Source organism: Emydura macquarii, unplaced genomic scaffold (assembly GCF_026122565.2).
Source record: "Emydura macquarii macquarii isolate MOO-44397 ecotype Brisbane River unplaced genomic scaffold, CSIRO-AGI_Emac_v2 contig_1253, whole genome shotgun sequence".
NCBI classification, from domain to species: domain Eukaryota; kingdom Metazoa; phylum Chordata; order Testudines; family Chelidae; genus Emydura; species Emydura macquarii.
In genome coordinates this window covers 20,579,890-20,601,576 of record NW_027131390.1, presented here as the reverse complement: position 1 = coordinate 20,601,576, position 21,687 = coordinate 20,579,890, and the positions used below count along the sequence as shown (strand labels likewise).

Genomic DNA, 21,687 nt, shown 5'->3' with positions numbered 1-21,687 from the left:
AGTCCAGGAGGACAAATTTCACTAAATAGGAGCTAACATCCTTGGGAAATGTTCTTTCTTTGTAACAGGATTTTGTTTTACTGTAATGAAAATGATATTGATACTTTGGATGGTGTCTGCTTTGATCGGAACTTGATATTTCATGATAGCGTCATTTGGAGGCCGAAATCACTTTTAGTAAATGCTTATTGTTTAATATGTTGGGCAGAGATATTGTTCATGGATGGTGCAGAGAGGGGAAAAGATCCTCCTCTAATTTCAGGATAACACTGATGATCTAAAATTCAGTGCTGGAAAGAGTTATAACAGGCACACTTGGGCCAAAATCATTGATACTTGGGATCTCACTTGTCAGCAGCCTCCGTCTTCATGTGATCTGTGAATGGAGAAGGGGGCCAGTAAGAGAATCTGGGTTACAGTGTGAGCTTCAGCCTGGCCTTTAGCTATTAAATAAGGCTCAAAGGGGGCAGGTGACAAAAGCCCACAGGTGAGCAAAAAAAACCCAACCTTAACAGAGAGCTTGATGTTGGGGGGGACATGGAAAATTACAATAGGCTTGTAGGAGCAACAAGAGGGAAATCAGTGAGGGAATCTGCTCAACATCTTAGATGTCTATACACAAACACAAGGAGTACGGGGAATAAACAGAAAGAGCTAGAAGGATTAGTACATACGTTAAATTATGACTTAATTGGCATCCCAGAGACTTGGCAGGATAAATCTCATGACTGGAATATTGGTATCCAGGAGTATATCTTGTACAGATAGGACAGGCAGGGGGGAAGGGAGGAGTGGTTGCATTCTACATCCAAAATACACACACTTGTTCAGCGATCCGGAAAGAGGTGAGAGACAAGCTAGTCGAAAGTCTCTGGATAAAGATTAAAAGGTGGGGGGAAATAGAGGCGATATCATGGTAGGGGTCTGCTATAGACAACCGAATCCAGGAGAGGAGGTTAATGAGGTATTTCTAAAACAAATAACACAAATATCCAGAACATATGACCGGGGAATAATGGGGGATTTTAACTACCCAGACATCTTTTGGAAAAGTAATATGGCAAAACACAAAATTTCTGATAAATCCTTGGAACGTAGTGGGACAACTTTTTGTTTCAGAGAGTGGTGGAAATAACCTGGAGGACAGCCATTTTAGACTTGATTCTGAACAACAGGGAAGACTAGGGTTGCAAATATCTGAACATGGAAGACAAGTTGGGTGAAAGTGATCATGAAACGATAGATTTCATTATTCAAAAGAAAGGAAGAAGTGGGAGCATCACAATAAGGACAACTGGACTTCAAAAAAGGAGACTTTAAAAATTCAGAGAACTGGTATAAGGTCCCATGGGAAGAAAATCTAAGGGATTAAAAGTTCAGGAGAAGTGGCAGTTTCTCAAGGAGACAATATTAAATGCAAAACTGACAACTATTTCAATGCAAAAGAAAGGAAGAATGGTAAGATGCCAATATGGCTCCATCAGAAGCTCTTTAGTGACCTGAAAATTGGAAAGGAATCCTACAAAAAGTAGAAACATGGACAAATTGCTGAAGAGGAGTACAAAAGAATAGCACAAGCATATAGGGACAAAATCAGAAAAGCAAAGGCACAGAATGAATTACATCTAGCAAGGGACATAAAAAACAATAAGAAGAGGTTATTTAAATACATTAGGATCAAGAGAAAGACAAAGGAAAGTGTAGGTTCTCTACTTAGTAGGGAAGAAGAGTTAATAACTGATGACATCAAGAATGCATCAAGAATGCTTATTTTGCTTCAGATTTCATTAAAAAATTTAATGGTGACCAAATACTCAACAAAATTAATATTAACAACAAGGGGGAAGAAATGCAAGCCAAAATAGGGAAAGAACAGGTTAAGGTTATTTAGATACGTTAGATGTATTCAAGTTGGCGGTGCCTGATTAAATTCATCCTATGGTTCTTAAGGAACTAGCTGAAGCAATCTTGGAACATTAGCAATTATCTTCAAGAACTCATGGAAGATGGGTGAAGTCCTAGACAACTGGAGAAGTGCACACTTAGTATCTATCTTTAAAAAGGGAAACAAAGAGGATCCAAGTAATTATAGACCAGTCATCTTAATTTTGACACCTGGAAAATATTGGAACAAATTAAACAATCAATTTGTAAGCTTTTAGGGGGTCAATAAGCTTACAAGGAATACCCAGCATGGATCTGTCAAGAACAAATCATGCCAAACCAATCTAATTTCCTTCTTTGATAGGGTTACTGGCCTACTGGATAGTGGAAAAGCAGTAAACATGATATATCTTGGTTTACTAAGGCTTTGACACAGTCTCACATGACATTTTTATAAGCAAACGAGGGAAATATGGTCTAGATGAAATTACTATAAAGCAGGTACACAACTGGTTGAAAGACCAGACTCAAAAAGTAGTTATCAAACTGGGAGGGTGTATCAAGAGGGGTTCTACGGGGGTCAGTCCTGGTACTAGTCAATATTTTTATTAATGACTTGGATAATGGAGTGGAGAGTATGCTTATAAAATTTGCAGATGACACCAGGCTAGGAGGGATTGCAAGCACTTAGGAGGACAGGGTTAGCTTTAAAAACAACCTTGACAAATTAAAGAATTGGTCTGAAATCAACAAGATGATATTCAGTAAAGACAAGTGCAAAGTACTTCACTTAGGAAGGAAAAATCAAAAGAAAAACTTCAAAATGGGGAATAATTGGCTAGATGATAGTACTGCTGAAAAGCGTCTGGGATCACAATGAATATGAGTCAACAATGTGATGCAGCTGTGAAAAAGGCTAATATTATTCTGGGGTATATTAACAGTAATGTTGTATATAAGATACGAGGTAATTGCCCCACTCTGGTTGGCACCGCTGAGGCCTCAACTGGAGTACTGTGTCCAATTATGGGCACCACACACTTTAGGAAAGAGGTGAACAAACTGGAGCGAGTCCAGAGGAGGACAACATAAATGATAAAAGGTTTAGAAAACTTGACCTGTGAGGAAAGATTTAAAAACTGGTCGTGTTTAGTCTTCAAATACGTTAAGGGCTGTTGTAAAGTGGACAGTTATCAGTTGTTCTCCATGTCCACTGAAGGTAAGACAAGAAGTAACGGGCTTAATCTGCAGCAAGGGAGCTTTAGGTTAGATATTAGGAAAAACTGTATAACTATAAGGCTAGTTTAGTTTTGGACTAGGGCTTCCAAGGGAGGTTGTGGGAGTGTCCCTGTCACTGGAGGTTTTTAAGAACAGATTGGACAAACACATGTCAGGGTTGATCTAGGTTTACTTGGTCCTGCTCAGCACAGAGGGCTGGACTTGATGACTTCTCAAGATCCCTTGCTCATAGGCACTAACTTTCCAAGCAGGCTGCTGGGATCTCCTCTCCAGTAGCATGGTCACTGATGTTCCATCTGTAGAGAGCAGTGTTTGGTCCAGATAGTCCAGACAACCTCCCCAACTGTCCTGGAGCCAGTTGCCACCCTTAGGTCATCTCTATTCTCCAAATAATTCCACAATACATTCTGATTTCTCTCATATACAATCCATTCTCTATGAGGTTAGTATGCATCAGGGTCTCTAACACAGCCAGCTCCAATTGTGGAGTTAACCAACATCCTCAACTTGAAAAGATCGCCTTTTGATAATTGCCTCATTGGGTGTTAAGCTGCATCTGCTGTAGTTATTTTCTCAAATTCTGCTGTAATGTGATTGTTTCTGTTTTTTCTACCCCTGGATTTTCAGGCAAATCAATGAGATGAAACAGAATGAATATCCAAAAAACCTAACAGCCCAAATCCTACTTCTGGATGCTGACAACTGTACTTCTGTGAGTAAAACTGAGAACACACTCATCATACCAATGCTATATGGAGATCTGGAGTGGGTGTGGAGAGGGCTGTTATGCTGATAATGTATCCAACATCCTTTCTAAAATAGCTAGGCCCTACTTGAGAGGGTGATGCAAGAGGACTCACAATCTATCCTCTGGATTCTTTCCTTGGGAGCCCCTTTCAGAGGCTGGTCAGCTCAAGAAATTAGGAAGTGTTTGCTCAGGGATAACTAGCCCCACCAAAAAGTTAGTTTGGGAGATTATTTTTGGCCACCTGCTTTAATTTCGTTGCCTTGTGCTACCCCTTGTCCTTAGTGACAGCTTTTGGTTTAATGGCTACAACTAAAGCAGTGCCCAATAACTCTTGTTACTGGTGCAATAGATGGAGTATTTTGTTCTTGATAGATTCATTGGTACCATCTCCTCAGTTTATCTGATGGAGCATTTTCTTTTCTTTTCATATGCCTGTCACTAAGTTCTGAGCTTCATGCCTGGCTCATTGGTTCATTCTCACCTTCTGGTGATCCTTCCCTCAGGAAAGGAGTACAAAATCCCATTGCATTGCTAGAGTTCTGCACTATGTTTCACTCCTGTGATAACAGTGGAACTACCAGTCTGGGTTTCATCTCTGGCAGCATGACGTTTGAGTCCCACTAGGATTCCATGGTTTCCATTGTGTTACCTTGGTGTGCCGTGTTAGAAAAGTGATAGAAAGAAGGTGATTAGTATTGTTGTTCCATTGTAATATCACTGTGCTTAGGAATGATCCATCCCTATTTCCAGGTTGATCCAACTCTCCCACGGCCATTAAAAATACCAGTGTATTATCAAGCTAATAAAGTAGTGGTAAAACCCTAACCTTCATGGTATTATCATTGCTTCATGTTTGGTAATATCAGACAATACCCTGCCTAAAGAGATGACAAGAAAGTATCTTCCCTTGATTTTCAAGCCAACTGACAATGTTACCAAACCTCAACCCCCCCCCCCCCCACCCCCTTAGTTTTCTAAGTACTCTTTGTCTTCCTTGCCTAGACCACTACAGTAAATGTGTCCAACACAGAAACGGCAGATAACGTGATCAAGAAGACAGCTAATCAGCTTGGACTTCCTGTAAGTGGCCACTGCACATCCTGTCAGATCTTCTGCTGGGAAGTTGGCAACATCTTCTGTTTTACAGTACAGTACAGATACAGTGGAATCTGATAAAAATTGACAATGACTTGTTCTAGTTAACAATTAGAACACTAGTATTCTCCAGACTACAGGATGTGAGAATATGTTTGTGCAGATATAAAGATTTATAAAAACACACATCCATATAATGGACCAAATTCAGATCTTGTGTAAGTAGATCCAACTCCACTGATTTCCAGAGACTTATACCCACTTCTACCAGGGTTTGATCTTGGCCCAGAATCTCCAAACAGTTATTAATAGAGCTGTGAAATTATTGAACAAATAATTGCTACTATCAGCTGAGTCTTGGTTAATAGTAATGCTCCATCAGTTACAGTACTGAAGAGAGGCATAGCAACATCCCAATAGATTATATCAAAGGTAGCTGTGCAACACATTGACTATACATTTATGTGATGCATCATTTCTTATTAATTATTAATGAAAATCATTTCAATTGTGTCATAAATTATCATGCAACTTTACATACCCTTAGTTAGTCATGTTCCTTGCCCCAGAAAGCTTGCAATCTAAGGGAGAAATGAATATTTCATCTCTTTCTTCAACTTGCATAATGTGTGAACATAAAATACTATGCAAGTATGCTTGCACTTCATTATGCAAGCTGATGGGAGATAGGAAATACTTGTGTCTGTGTGAACTTGAATAGCAATATTAGTAAGCTGACATGTTAATCAAGGCAAAACGTAGAAACCTTCTGAACTTGAAGCTGGTACGGAGTATTACACTCACCCCTTCGTAGCCAGTAAATGCCACCATTCCTGGGGTCTAATGGAATTGAGTGTTGTTGTCTGATCAATATGTCAAAAGACTTCCTGAATCTGAGCCTTCTACGTGGATGTTGGGGAAACCTTAGTTTGTTTTCACCCTCCTGATTATTTTTCTCTCCATTTTCTGACCCTTTCACCTTCCTCTACCTGTGAAACAAACTGCTTCTGAGAGCTTGTCGCTCCTAACCATGCTGCTTTCCCAGATGTTTACAGCTATTCATTTCCTGACCCTTCTGCTGTTATCTCTTCCAGTTGTTTTGTGTGCTGTGTCCAGCTTCTCTGGTCCCTCTTTTCAGTCCTTGGCCCCCTTTTATATTTTTCCCTTCTGTTCCTCAATCCACAGGGTAGACCAAGTGACTACCACCTCTGGGTGATATCAGGAAAGGATGACCCTGCTTATCCCCTTATTGGTAAGAGCTCTTCCATTTTTCCTTTAGATATGCTAGTACGTAGATGCTGATGAAGCATGTAGGTGATAAAAATAATAATAATGTTGGTCACTGGATAAGGGAAGCATCTTTGTCCCTTTGTAAAATCCATCTCAAACTGCATGCTGGCTCTTTAAAAATTTGGTGGTGCATTCACAATCCACTGTTAAGAAATGCTGAGTACCCCTGGGCATGAACTCTTGGCATCTGTCTATCATCTTCAATTGGTTGTTCCACACGCACAAGGGACTTGCCAGATTAGACTCTATCAATCAGGGCTGAGCATCTCCCACTAGGTCCTAATCCCTTCAGCTCTGATTGACTTGTTGGGGAGCAAATCATACACCCTAACACATAAAGCACAACAAGCATGCGGCATGCTGCTTTAGACGGTAGCGATGGCTTCCGATCTTGGAGGGGAAACACAGAACCTTGAAGGTAGGTCTTGACAGGAAGGTAAATGAAGGAAGAAGTGCTTTAGAATTTATTTGTTGGGAATGTTTAAGCCCGCTTTTAAGAGCTCAAAATATTAATCTTTTTGGTGTGGTATTTTCAAAGCATTCCAGCTCAGAGTTAAAGAAATTGTTTTTCATGCAAAAGGTCATAGCCCATTAAATAAATGGTTCATTTCACAAGGCTTTTCGTATTGCTTTAGTCTGAATACCCACTCTAATCTGAAACCGATCTTGCAAGGAGACACAGGTCATTTGGGGAAATGACCTTTGCAAATTGTTTATTTGAAAAGTTCCTTTTTTATAATTTTCTGTTTAGATTACAAAAACTTTGGTCAGTTGGAAGGAAAATAAATGTGCATATTGGGGTTTCAGAGCCAGGGCACTATCCAGGCTCTCTGTGAGATGATTTCAGAAACACAACACCATCAAATAAAATAAAACACAGTATTTTGTCTTATTAACTCCAGGCATTAATATTAGAAAGTATTAAAGCTAAAGTTTGCAAAAAAAATATTTGTTCATATTTGCATCATTGGCAAAAACAAGACAGAGAAGTAAGATTAGATGTACAATTAAAATTAGACAGGGTATTTACTTTGGCAAAGTGTGTGAACCAAGTCTCTCCAATCTTTCCCATAGCAATTCATAACAAATTCTATTATTATGTATGACGCTGTGATAGAATCATATTTAGGGAAGGGCCATTTGGATAAAATAAGAATCAAACCTAACCTGAACTTTTTCTGAAGTTCAAAAAACTTTGGTTAATTTTTTTAAGCTTTATTTTCATGTATTTTCAAATCTTTGTGATCCCTGGCAGAGACCAGAATCCCCAAAATACCAGAACTCCCTAAAATACTGTCCTCTGGGCAATTTTAACATGACCAGAACTATGAAGTACTGATCCTTTTGAAAGAGTCAGGCTGTCCTTGTGCTACTCTCAAACACAATCAGAACTCTCAATGTGATCTAGCAATGGGGAGGGAACAAAGCATCACTATGTGTTATTGTGTGTTATACAATGTCCAGATCAAAGGTGTTCTGAAACATCTGAACTGCAGGCTGCGTATCTGAACAGAACTTTTTTAAGTCCACACATCTCTCCTAATATTTTGACCAATGCCCTGAGCGCTGAACTGATGATTAGTTACCTAGACTAAATCTTTTGAGGTTCAGCCATAACATGTAATGGCTTGAGTGATACCCCAATGGACAAGTTTTTGCACTCAGATACACAGTCAGCTTTCAGTGATGACTGTCAAAACATATTTCATATGCAGTGTAGTTGTAGCCGTGTTGGTCCCAGAATATTAGGGAGACAAGGTGAGTGAGGTAATATCTTTTATTGGACCAGAATCTATTGGTGAGAGAGACAGCTATACAGAACTCTTCATTTCCCAGACCTGAAAAAGAGCTCTGTGTAAGCTTGAAAGCTCGTCTCTCTCACCAACAGAAGTTGATCCAATAAAAAATATTACCTCACGCACGATGTCTCTTTAAAATGTATTTCATCATTTTAAAAGGTAGTTACTTTCCCACCGTTGTTGAAACTGAGATGTGGTTTCCTTTCTGGATTAATTCTCCCATAGGGCTTGCGCACACTGATTTGTTATTGTAGGTTTGCTCTTAAGAGCTTGTTGTCATAATAAGACTCTTGTTATAGGGTTGTTTCTGAGCAGTTGGCAGCACATGTTGGTTTGTGATTATTGGTGTCTCACAAGTGCTTATTTGTTATGGTCATTAGTGAAGGGAAGCACCTGCTGGATTTTTATTGTAGGGTATCATGTAGGCACAGGGTAATGAATGTTAGCATAGGGAGTATGTACACGGGTTTCTTATTGTAGGATATCTCGTGAACACAGGAATGCACACACAGGATTGTTATAGTAGGGTAGCTTGTGAGTAGAGGGACACGTATACTGGTTTGTTACGTAGAGGTGCGCGCACATTGTGTGTTATGTAGAGTGGCTAATGAAGGTTGGTTTGGTGGCTTTTGTTTGATTTATTTATTTTAAAAACAGCCCTGACATATTTATGGCGGTGGTCAGGGGAGTGTAAATAATTACACAGTCATTGCAGGTATAATAATAAAAACACAGATATATGCGTAAAGGTAGACTGATCAAGCGTGGTGCATGTCCCTTTGGTGTCTGTTCAAAGTAAATAAAGTTATGTTGTCCATCCAAGTGAGATTGTATTCACATCTGATAATGTGAATTTATTAAGGAAATAATTCTCCCCGCCCTTCAGTGCGTGCATACACATGTGCACACGCACTCAGCAAGAGCTCAGCTTCCACCCTTCAGTAACCTTTTTCATATCTCCAAATGGCAGCATTATAAACAGTTACCAAACACAAGAAGTTCTTAAAGTAAACTTTCCATCTGTTTCCACTTTCCACTGCCGCTACAAATAAACAAGCTCAGAATGTGTGCCCCAGAGAGGGGGTGTGGTTAGTGGATAGTGCACTGGACTGGGAATCAGGAGAGAAGGATTGTTAGTCCCAGCTCTGCCACTGTGTGACCTTATCAAGTCACTTTGCCTCTCCGTTTTCCCTCCCATCCTTGTCCATCCTGTCCATTGAAACTATAGGCTCTTCATAGCAGGGATCATTTCTCACTATGCATTTTGTGCAGTGCCTCTAGCACAATCTCAGTTGGAGCCTCTAAGTACTATTGTAATTCAAATCATAATAATGATATGTTCCTCTGTATTCAGATTTGGGGAGGCTGAAGCATGAATGCCTAAGGAGGCCACCCAGCAGATCTTTCCAAAATATAATTTTAACTCTAAGAGTTGCTGCATTGATCTTTACACTCCCTGCCGTGTTCTTCATGGCAACTTCTCACATCTGAAAAAGCAACTGAACCTTCACTTTTATCCTTTTCCTTTTTTCCTTAGATTTCTTTTTCCCTAGTGAATGCTGTACTTGTGCAAAGTTCTACGCTGAAAGCCCCTTCGGTCAAGCTTTCCTCTTTACCCCAGAGCACGTGCATACAGCATTGGCACAGCACAGCAGGTTCCCCCAAACCTCCACCAGTGGTGCTCCTCACTCCTGATCTCGAGGAAACCATGTCAAGGAGTAATAGCTGGATTCAGGCTTTGGGCTCTCCGATGAGATTGCCACTAACTAACTGTGGTGGAAGTTGTGAGATGTGGATGCCTGACCACCAGAAACCAAACCAGAATCCCAAGTTGTTTTCACATAGTGAAATTCGTGAGTTCTGCAGCCTCACCTGCTCTTTCTGTGTCTCTTGTCGCAACAGGTCATGAGCATCCTTTCAGCATCATACTGAGCTGCCGCCGAGACTCTGTTGACCAGCACCAGGGAACCAACAACAACACACACTTAGTTGATGAGACGGAGGCTTCCCTCCTGGATCAGCTTCCTAAGGGCAGGCAGTGTCAGTTCATCCTGAAACCCAGGCCCCAAGCTCCAGTGCACCTGAGGAGAGGTAAGAGCTGGGATGACACTGTATGTACCATCAAAGAACTTTGGAGCTCTTCCTGTGGCAGGTGCTGACTTTCTGTTACATTGTGTTTTTATTTTAGAGAGAAACTCTTAGCTTAAATATATCTGCAGTGAAATGAGTTGCACCAGGGCTGATTTGGTCCCTTGATTTTGTCCCCTGATTTTGTCCCAAGTTTTAGGTGCTTGATTAGCATTCAACTGCAAGTTACGATCATCTTGGATGAATCGCTGTGCCCCACACACAGGGTCACCAGTGAGGCCATATTTAGCTCTTTGACTTGTTCTTCCCAAGAAGCATGTTGTCTCTGAGGTCTTTGTTTACTGGCTGGCTAAATGGTTTACTAATGCCTTGAACTCAGCATGTAATAACATCCATGCTAGAGCCATTCAAACGATACAAGAAATATCCATGACAAATGTCTTTGCCAATTGATGAAAAATGCACTAGTGGTTTCTCTGATGAATATTATTGGACCATCTGTAGAGCTGGACACATGATGATGATTTACAGTAAGGTATTCACCGAGAGATAGAAAAAGTTAATCACTCAGGACTGAATGCACAAAAGGAGTCAGGTGCCTAAGTCCCAGGTTTGGGTTTGCTGTGTTGAACAAAACTTCTGCTGAATCTTGAACGTGCCTAAACCCATTTGGCACTTAAGTTTTTGCACTGAAAGTTCCCTAGGTGCCAGCGTTTCTCACTGTGGGCATGTGCATGGCTGCGTACCTCTAGGCATTCAGAGGCCTATCTCCCCCTAAGCTCCAGAGCAATTCCCAAACCAGGGGAAGATAGGCATTCACCCGCCTATCTCTCCTGATCTGATAGGCATGCTCAGAGACTGCCTATCGGATCAGGCCCCCGTAGGTGAGCTTACATGAAGCAACAGCCCCTCCCCAACCATAACATTATTTACCCACAGTGCAACAGCTTCAAATTGAGAGCATTCAACATCAGAATATCCCATAGTCCAGGGGGTAGAGCACTCACCTGAGAGGTGGCAGATCCCTGTTCAAAGAGGGGGACTTTACCCACTGGGCTAAAAGGTATGAGGGAGCTCCTCCTCCCCTCCCTCGCCACCCACTTGTTACTAAAATGGTATAGGCTCCCTAAATCAAAAGGGGGTTCCCAGCTGAGAATTGCAAGCAGAGCTTGGGGTCTCCCTGCAGCTTGGACTTAGGCTCCTATCTCTGAGAACGGGGTAGAACTTAGCACACGCAAACCCCACCATTGGCTAGCGCCCCTAAAAGTTAGGCATTGTGGCACAGCACCTAACTCCTTGGGAGCATTCAGCCCTCAGAATGCTGGGGAATACTGCTCAGCCAGCTCTGATCCACTCACTGCGCTGCAGTAAGGAGAGACGCATGATTGAATGGTGGCCCCAGCATTACGGCTGCTCAGCCCTTCTTCACAGCAGATAAATGACTTAAATTGTTGTTGTTATTATTAATTATTATTATTATTACTGATGTTTATTATGGCAGTGCCTAAGGGCCAAACAAGAATGGGCCCCTATTGTGCTAGGCGCTGTATAAACATTTTTTGCTATGACATGTTTGTGAACAATTTGCCCTGTGGGTTTTTGTTGGGTGACTGAATTTACTCCCCCCCACTGCATCTAAGAGACTTCTCCCAGTCAAGACTCCCATATATTTCCCTTGACCACCACCCCCAGCCCGTGTCTAATGCACAGTCCTTGCACAAGGAGCACACTGTAACACAAAGGGCTTTTGGCTGTTTCAGAATCCTTGCAGAAACATACCAAGAGGAAGAAATCCTTGATCGACTGGGCTTTGCGCCGGACTACCAGCACCCCCACGGGCAGCCCAGCATCGCATTCTCCCCCCACCCCACGGAAACTCTTTGGCCTGTCTTTATCCTCTGTGTGTCCTGACGGAATGCTCCCCAAGCCTATTATGGTAAGATGGGGTTTATGGCATGAATCCCAGCATGAGCTTGGAATATATCGTCTCTCTGTCCACCTCTGTATCAGTCAGCTGTGGTATTTCTGAGGCTCATGTCACTAAGGTGTGTATGAGGGGGAGGAAGAGCAGTATTTTCCTGTGCTATAACATTGATTCAATACTAATTCAAAAGTATGAACGAAAGCATCCTTTAAAGAGCCACCCATATCACTTCCTGTACCATCTCGGTTTCCTTGAGAGTCTCCTAATGCTGACCTGCCTTAACCCTGCTTAGTTTGTGAGATATGACAAGGTCCCACCATGATAGACCTAAAATATGGAACCCTTCTAAACCTATCTCGGTGCTGGGCTTTCTCCTAGGACATGCTGCTTCTGCTGTATCATGAAGGTCCCTCCACAAGGGGCATTTTCAGGCGCTCAGCCAATGCCAAGATCTGCAAGGAACTGAAAGAGAAATTGAACTCTGGAGATGAAGTCCGGATGGATGGCGAGTCAGTCTTTGTGGCTGCAGCAGTCATCACTGTAAGTTACTCCAAGTGATACTGCCCTCTGGGCTAAAACGTACCTTTGCGCAGCACCTTTCATTCAGTAAGGGGGGATAACATGATCCTGTCAGGGAAAAGCATTGTTAATTGGGCACATTCTGCATACCCTACCCCATCTGATGGCTGGTACATGTAAGAGAGCAGACATGTCCCTTCGTGAATGTTGCTTTAATAGTCTTCAACATGCAGAAATGAGTATGTACCTTCTAATGCAAAACTACAACAGAACCTCAGGCAGCAAGGAGTAAAACAGATTAGGGCTGTGTCTGGACGGCAGCGTTAACCTGAATTATCTGCACTCAAGTTCCTCCTGTCAAGCTAGCCTAGCTCAAGTGCAAGCAGCCACGCTGCAATGTAACACTCGAGCTGCTGTGCCCACGCTGGCACTGCACTCACTGGCTTATGCCACTAGAACTTCTGGGAGTTCTTAGTGCTGCAGCAAGCGGAGCTGCTCCGTGAATTATTTCCCAGTCAATTGTGGAAGAACTTGTGGTAAGGCACTGGAGGACTAGCTGCACTTGAGTGAAGCTGACCTGGGTCCACACTACAGCGTGGTTGTGTTAGCAGCTGATGAGTTGTGCTAACTTAAGCTGTAGCCTCCACCCCCTACGGATCAGGCAGCTCGAGTGAAAAGCATCACTGTTCTTGAGTTAAGGGTTGCTGAGTGTGGATGGGACTTGAACTAGAGGTAACGCTCAATTTATGACTTAACTCTCCAGTGAAGACTAGCCATAGTATAGCACTGACTTGTAAATGAGAGGAGAACAGTTCAGGCCTGCACTTTAAATGTGTTCCCAGTTCTCCACTTAGGCCAACCTACAGGATAGAAATGTCCCCAGTTCACTGTTTGCTTGAGGGGACATTCAGACTAATTCCAACACAAGACATATATTAGGCTGTGGGATAGTATCCCAAGGGAAGTGGTAGAAACCCCATTGGTTAGGACATTTAATTATGGACTGGACAAAGCCCTGGCAAATGTACCGGAGAATAATCCAGCTCTGGCCAATGGATGTGTTAGATGGACTGTTTCCTTCTGACACACAGACCAAGTTTCTTTGCAGGGCTGCATGCCATGGGGAGCAGGGAGACTTTGTAGGAATTGATTTGTGTCACATCTCATTTTATCTTATGTTTAATATAAATGAACATTTATGCCTCATGAAACAAATGATTCAAAACTGACCAGACCACTCTGCATATATATATTTAATTCAGGATTTTCTACGAAATATACCTGACAGTGTTCTATCCTCAGACATGCATGGGCTGTGGATGGAAGCCGTGGACACAGAAAATCGAGGGCATAAGATTGAAGCCATCAAAAGGTATGTCAGAGTTCCACTGTCTCTCTCTTGGGCAGGCATGTATCATTTCCACCCACACAGCATAGTTACCGTGTTCTAAGAGACTCCTCACATTACTCTAGGCAGCTTATTGCTGACCCTCTGGCTGCTGAGGGGTGGGAACATCAGTTGCTAGCAGAGTTGATCATAACATTTTCATCAAAACAATTTTTAGTAAAAGATGTTGACGTTTTTGACAAACATTTTCATGAGATTTTTCTTTTATTTTTTTTAACCAGACCTCTGCCCTGCCCCCTATCAAAAAAATCTGTTCCGATGCCCAGCTGTAATTACTAGAATTCAAGCAAAGAAAGGACAGTGATTTGGACACCAATGGTACCATTGGGTATAAATGGAATTAAATGCTTAACTATGGTGGTTCTTTCTTACCTGCGCAAAGTTAAACTGAGAACCATATCAGTGTGACGGTCAGGAAGGAGTAGCCTGTCAGACATAGTATCAGGCACCTGAAGAGTTTATTTACCTTCCTCAGACTGTAATATTTAGCAGGACTTGTCCATATCCCATATGACAAATCTCTTCCTATAATTGGCTCAGCACACATTTTTTTAAACAGTAACAGCTTGGCTGGTCCTCCTTCCTCCCAGATCTCTGTACCATCACTGCATGTGCTGCTGACACTGGTCTGTGTATGGTCTAGCACCTGCTGAGACGCTATGGACTAAAGTCCAAATTTTCCCAGAATGCATCAGGCAGCATGGTAGGTGTGGATGCACAAACATGATGGCGACATAACTGTGTGGCTGACGTAACTCAATCCTATCTGTTGTAGAGGGGTTAGATGAGAGTAACCGACGGGTTACAAAAATGCCATTATACTGTAGTGTAGGCAGGGCTTTTGAAAGCCAATTCTCATTTTTGGGGACCAGGTTTTACAAGGTCTTTGTTTCTTTTCCCTGGGCAGTTTGGTGAAGCAGCTCCCAGAAGCCAACCGCATTTTACTCAGACACCTGTTTGGAGTCCTGCATCATATTGAGCAGAATTCAGGGGAGAATCAGATGAATGCGTTTAATCTGGCTCTTTGCATAGCTCCCAATATGCTGTGGCTACCTACCCCCACTGGGCCTGAAGAGGAAAGCAGGTCTACAAAGAAGGTAGGATTGTGGGATTCTGCCCATGTGATTTTCTTTGCTTCTCCCCACTTCCTATGACTTATTCCTCTGCCTCCAACAAAGGAAATATAAGTGGTGAAACTACTTTAGGTGAGCAGCAATTTTAGCTTCGCCGCCCCACCAACCTGTGCAGATTGTTGTGGAGTGACTTGGCCACTGAGGTTCTCCAAGGATGGAGGCACCAAAAGAAGCCAGGGTCTGTTCTGACAAATGGACTTCCTGCTGGACATACTTGCACTGGGAGCGGCTAGGAGGAGACTTAGTATCCCATTCGAATGGAGGGAACTGCCACCCCAGCTGAAATATCTAATGATGGTGGCACCATCCTGCAGAGAAGAATAAATCAAACCTCATGACACATCTCCCCAGAGGCAAAATATTGCCTGTGGCCTGTGAGATGATGATGACAATAATAATTAGGACCACAGGATTAGCTGTATCAGCTCATACTATACATCCATGTAGTCATAGAATATTAGAATTGGAAGGGACCTCAGGAGGTCATCTAGTCCAGCCCCCTGCTTCTTGCCTCCAGCTATCACTAATACACAAGCATCCAAGCTAGAAGAGGTGCTTCCTAGCTTTCTGAACCAAAGAGAAGCTTTTGGGGTTAAGTGTTGCGTTTGTGCAGAGAAAGGCATCATCATACGGTCTCCCAGGGCTAATTTGTTATGGAGGATGATAGAGCTGAAAATATTTTCCCCCAACTGACCCCAGTGATTCCTCTCCTTCGGCAGGTGGCCATGTTAGTGCAGTTCCTGATTGAAAACTCAGTGGAAATTTTTGGAGGTGACATCACTTCACTGTTTCAAAGACCAGACAAAGAAAAGTCAAAAAACTCTGAGGATTTCCTGGGTAAGGCTATGGCCCCGTACTTTCTTGGCACCTCCCCAGAAATGCCTGGCCACTCACAACAGCTGTCCAACACCTCTTACAAAGAAAACTACAATTCCCGCGCTCCTCGTCCACAGGAAACTAGAAGAGGGGACTTGTTCTCAGGCTATCCTTTCCTCTTATTTCCTGCCTATGTTTTGACAATGGCATTGGAGGGTACAGGCACAGCACCTCAGATGTGCATCCCTGTGTGGCTGGCTTTTGTCTTCTCCATTACCCCACTGTTGTTTCCAGCTACTCCAGGTTTGACAGGCAGCCAATTTGCCTCAGGATTCATGTACCATGCACCATTTCACAACAGCCTTTTTTTAAATGGAACAATTTAAATAGCTTTTCTAAAATTAGACTCGGGAGGTCAGAAGGGATCCATGTGCCTCTGCTGAAAACACACAGACTGTGATCTAGTGATGAGAGCCTGAGACTTGGACCCAGCACTCTGGAGTTCCATTTCCACTTCTGCCACAGACTTGCAGTGTGCCCTTGAGAAAGTCATTTCCTCTCCATGTCTCAGTTTCCCCAACTGTGGAATGAGATGGATAATTCTCCTGCCTCGCCGAAGTCTTGTGAGAATTAATTAATTAACATTCATAAAGCACTGGGAGATCTTCAAATGGAAGGCACAGTGTGGTTTCAGTTGCAGCAGTAAATGGGTAGAGCATTTCTACACTTCGAGCTGGGGCATGAGAGTCTGAGATGCTGGACATGCTCTCAGGACAGCTAGCCTTTCCTGCCACTCATGCTGCCACAGCTGCACTCTATTTTTAGTGCGCTTGCTTCATCAGAGCTAGCCCAGGTTTGTCTCCTGGGGCTGGGAATCACACCCCCACCTCGAATTGCCGACATACCTTTTGGTATGAGGATAGGCACTGTGACAAGTAGATAGGAACACAGATAACTATATGCGTTTCTGCAGAAGTGTAAATTGTTAATTTGCGTTCTCTTGGTGTGTCTTCTGCAGGTGTTGGCATGGCTGGGCACAACGATTCCTCCGATGAGATGGAGTTTACTGCCTGTGACCAGGAAAGACGAAAGCACCGTCACATGCCTGACTCAGACTCCGTGTTTGACCCATCCAGTGCTTTGTTACCTGAAGAGGAGCAGGAAGACTGGGATCTGTTTAGTGAAATCACTGCCTGCTACCAAAGCAAAACCTCGAAGGACGCCAGCGCAGACAGTTACGACCTCCTGGAGGAAGAGGGCTCCTTCTGCTCCATTGGCTCAATACGTTCACTGAGTCCCGCGAGGGATCGGTGCTCTTCTGAGCCCAGCGTCTGCCTCAGCTCTCAGCTCCCCGTCCAGTGCCATGAGCCGGTGGCCCGCCAGTCCAGCTGTGATGCCACCATCATGCACAGTCACACTGATTACATCCACAGGCTCAAGCAGCTACAGCTGGAGAGCCAGAAGTTGATTGATGAAGGCCTGAGCCCTGGGCTGAATAAGTCCAGGCAGAATTTCTGGCAATCACCTCAGACCGGCTCTAGGGTGAAGAAGCTCAGCCTTCAGAAAACCAGCTTGTCCAACAGGTCCAGCTTCTCCAGCCTGTCCTCTACCACCACTTCCCCTTCTGCCTCCTCATTAAGCTCCTTAGACAGTGCTTTCTCCTACTGCTCCGAGTCCTCAGCCTTCAGCCCCACAGATGTCTCCTCCCTGCCTTTCATGTTTGGCACTTCCACCAGACTCCATGCGTTGTCTCCAAAGACAGCAAAGAGGTCCTTGAAAGAATGGAACAAACCCTTGACATCCCCTGTGCCCTTGAACACTTGTGACTTGGACTCATGCAGCGCGTATGAGCAGAGGGACATGGGGAGCAGTCATAGCATTGGGGAAGTGAAGGGATTTGCACCCATCAATGGGGCTGCCATGGGAAGCCTGTTAAATGAGAGTGACTGGGAGGAAGAGGAAAGACAAGTGAGATGTGCCAGCGGCTCTGGACAAGCTCTCGGAAACCAATGTTATTTCAAGGAGTCTGAATGTAAAACAGACCCCCCCACTCATTTCCCAGCCAGTGAGAGCTCCTCCACAATTGGCCAGCAAGGGCCCAGGGAGAAATCAGTTAAGCACATTGAGATAAAAGGCCCAGAGGTTTCCCTTCCCAGACAGGAAAGTCTGAAGCGCACCAAGATAACTTTTTACATGGCCCCAAATAAAGGAAGCCCGCGGGGATCTCCAATGGAACAAGAGGATGAGAGTTTTTCAGTGAGCGTCCATAGCGCCAAACCAAACAGCAGCAATGACCAAAGCACTTCCAAGAGCCAACAAATAGTAAGAGTCCATATACCCCAGACAGTGTTCTACGGGCAGAACACCCCTTTGGTGCTGCAGTCCGTCTCCAGGAGATACCATCACGAATCAACGAGCCAGCGGCTTCAGGTGGAGTGCAAAGAGACCCCCCAAAGCATTCCCCCTGCAAAGGAGCTGACAGATGATGCTCAGCAAGTGGCATCTGCCAAAAGCCACAGCAAGAGCGTCAACACCTTCAGCCACACCATCCGCATCATCCTCCCGGCCTCCATCCGCAACACCGTCAGGGAGTACTTCAAGCATGATGAGGTCAAGAACCGCCATGCCGCGGATGCAGAAGCTGTGGAAAGCGAACTCATCCAGAGCAGGGTGGAGTGGCTCAAGAGCCAACCACACACACATGCATCTCCAGAGGAGTGCAAGACAATGGAATTTGCAGAAGAGACATTTGTTTAGGAGAGGAGAGAATGGGAACTGTGATCGTTTGTTTTACAGTGCGCTGGGGAAAATGTTCTGTTGTAATATACGACCGAGGTGTGAAGAATCTAACAGGCTGTGTGGGTCGATAAGTGTAAAGTGATGCTAATGTGGATTTAATGTCTGAGTTGGGGGGTGTATTCTTTGCTACCTTTTTTCTACAAAAGGTACTTAACTGACCAGTGCCGAGCGGGCGGAATCCTCCCTTAGAGTTTTTAATTAGCTGAATTGTACAAAGACCTTCATCTAAATTTCAAGCTCTCCTGATTGTTTTGCCTCAAGTCATAGATGTGTGTGGGTGAGCGAAGGGGCTTGGAAAGCGAACTTGTCTTACATTTCACACAAAAAATCACGATGGATCCCAGACAATGGAGCAAAGCTTTGGATTATCCAGCAATTTTTTTAAGTTTGTACAAAACTCCACAATCTTGTTAACTTTTTGTCACCAACAAACATGTATTGAAATTCAGAGTATGGAACTTCACCCCTCACTGAAAACCCACTGCTAGTTCTTCCTTGTCTAACATCCCTTGCATCCTTAGTTATCCATAAAATTAAAGGGTTTTCTTTGTTGACTGAGGCCGGGATTTTAAAGGCACCTAAGGAAGTCAGGTGCTCAATTCCCATTGATTTGAAGGGTTAGGCACTTGAAAATTGAAAAATGAATCTGTTATAGTGCATCCATTTTCTCTTCTCCTAGCTTCCCTCAACAAGTATTTGGTGCAGATCCTCAGTTCATGTAAATGGTCATGGCTCCACTGTCTTCAATGGAACTATGACAATTTACACTTGCTGGGGGTCTGCTCCTTGGTTCTTCTCTGGGAGTGGGTGATCCTATATAGGTCTAGTGGAGGAAATAATTATTTCCTGGGGACCTTAACCAGCGGTGAAATTTCAAGAACTCCCTTTTTCAGGTATAGATGCAGTGACTGTGGGAATCCTAATTAAGCCCCTAACCATTCTTTTGAGGAGTTGAGCATGGGTTCGTTTTGGTCTGATGTCCAAGGAGTTATGGAAGTAGTTGACAAGTGTTGCCGAGTGGATGCTGAAATAAGGCCCCCTCTGGCCAGAAAGCTGCCAAGAAGCCCAAATACTGGACTACATACAGCTGTGAGAACAGCAGCTTTTGACAGATATCGCTTCCCCTGAGCATCGATTAGCTCCCACTCAGGGAAGTGCATACACTGATGTGTTGACTGGTTGCAGCAGGTCTGGACAGGGGGATAAGTACAAATGATGTGAGTGAAGTGAGTTTTAGAGAGGATATAATTATGAGGCTGCCAGTGATTCACCAGGACAGGAAATTTGGAAACAGAGTCTCGGAACCACTACATTTAATGAGCCTGTCCTGAAATCCTCAGCTGGGTCAGCCCCGTTTGAACTTGTTTAGAAATTAATGAGGCTCAACTTCCGAAAAGGGCAGCTGCCTTAGTTTGAGGGAGGTCAGGAATCGCAGGTTTTTATAGATGGGAAAAGTCTCAAAGGTTAAAGGTTTTTGGATGGGTTTCATTTGAGAGTTTTGCAGGAGTTCCGAAAGTTGGTCCCCACACTGCCACACCCCTAGTGTTAAAGTAAAGGTAGGGAGGAAGGGAGAAGAGAAAAGCAGAGCCCAAGGAATTCATGCATCTCTTCACTGATTTAGGGCGTGATCCTTCACAATGCTAAATGGTTTCTGCAAGCTGCTGAGCACCTTCCTTTGCCATTGCTGGAGCTGCTCAGCACCCACACAGAACTAGACCCTAATGCAGAAAGAGAAGCTGTAATGTCTAATCAGTACAAATCACCGGCACTGCTGTGATTGGTGCTCCTGGAAATCACCAGAGAAGAAGCTTGTCCAGTGCTCTTTGGCTGCTCCTGGTAAAATACGTGTCATCAGAGGAGAAGGGAGCACAACAGCCCATTTTCCAAGGTGTACACAGTTCAGTTGGGCACATGTAACATTTGACGCAATCTGTGGCTCCTTTTATTCCTGGCTCACCGTGGTGGCCCTTGCCTGATGAAAGATGTATAAAATTGTACAACAAAAATGCCCACTATCATTTCCCTCACACATGCTCACTGAAGAGATGTTCACCTTCTTTTCTCAAGCTCTGGTTGTAACTATTTCAATAAAAGAAACACAGCTTCCTTTGTCATTTAATGACTGGCACATTTCTAGCGTTTCCTTTAGCTCTATGATATTTAGTGCTGCGTCAAGGCTCTGGATTCACAGCTGCGGTTGATGTCTTCTCTTGCTCCAGAGTCTATATATGGTCTGGGCAGCAGCAATGCAAACTTCACAGCCACATAAACACTGAGCCGCACCTAGCCAGATGGAAGGACCCTGCTCCAGGAGAAATGTTGCAGCCTTATGCCCATTCTACCTATCTAGTTGCTTCTATAGCCTCTATCACTGTAATGCCTGAGCTCCAATCAGTGGAATGGACTGAGTCAAAAAGGGGGCAAGCATCCTGCTAAGTCTTCAGTGGGCGCCTGCCCATTTCTACGTGATGTCCGTGCGCAACCTGGCTCCTTGCCCATCCGATAATACAGCCACAAGAGAAGACACAGAGGCAATGATAAAACCACGAGAATCCTGTAGCACCTTAAAGACTAACAAATTTCTGCAGGCATAAGCTTTTGTGGGCTGCAACCCACTTCGTGAGAGGCAATGATGGACAGCCATACAATCTGAGCTCCTCCCAGCATTAATGCATTTATCCTTACAATATACCTGGGACGTAAGGAGGTACAATTAGCTCCATTTTAAAGTGGGAAACAAAGAGTAAGTGACTGGCCCAAGGTCATTGACCAGTCTTCCTTCCTTTTACCTGTTGGCCTCTCTGTTGAGAGAGGTGTCAGTTGAGTGTCTGTGCTGTGAACGTCTGTTCATGAGGAACTGGCCCAAGACCTATCAGAGAGGTCACTGAACAACTATCAGATGACTGCAACTTTAGGTCACTTCCGTTCTTGTGTGGATTTCAGTC

At 43.8% G+C, this 21,687-nt stretch overlaps 1 protein-coding gene across 1 annotated transcript in view; it reads left to right on the top strand.

Annotated features, from left to right (window-relative positions):
- The window catches only part of LOC137153191 (rho GTPase-activating protein 20-like), a 54,457-nt gene extending 33,601 nt beyond the window's left edge, over positions 1-20,856 (top strand). The window contains exons 6-15 of the mRNA XM_067548305.1: positions 3,751-3,835; positions 4,874-4,951; positions 6,152-6,218; positions 9,958-10,146; positions 11,904-12,079; positions 12,446-12,607; positions 13,849-13,958; positions 14,902-15,091; positions 15,847-15,964; positions 16,962-20,856. Of these exons, the coding sequence (XP_067404406.1) occupies positions 3,751-3,835; positions 4,874-4,951; positions 6,152-6,218; positions 9,958-10,146; positions 11,904-12,079; positions 12,446-12,607; positions 13,849-13,958; positions 14,902-15,091; positions 15,847-15,964; positions 16,962-18,700 (2,914 nt within the window). The 3' untranslated portion in view covers positions 18,701-20,856. The remainder of the gene's footprint in view (positions 1-3,750; positions 3,836-4,873; positions 4,952-6,151; positions 6,219-9,957; positions 10,147-11,903; positions 12,080-12,445; positions 12,608-13,848; positions 13,959-14,901; positions 15,092-15,846; positions 15,965-16,961) is intronic.
- The last annotated feature ends 831 nt before the right edge of the window (positions 20,857-21,687 follow it).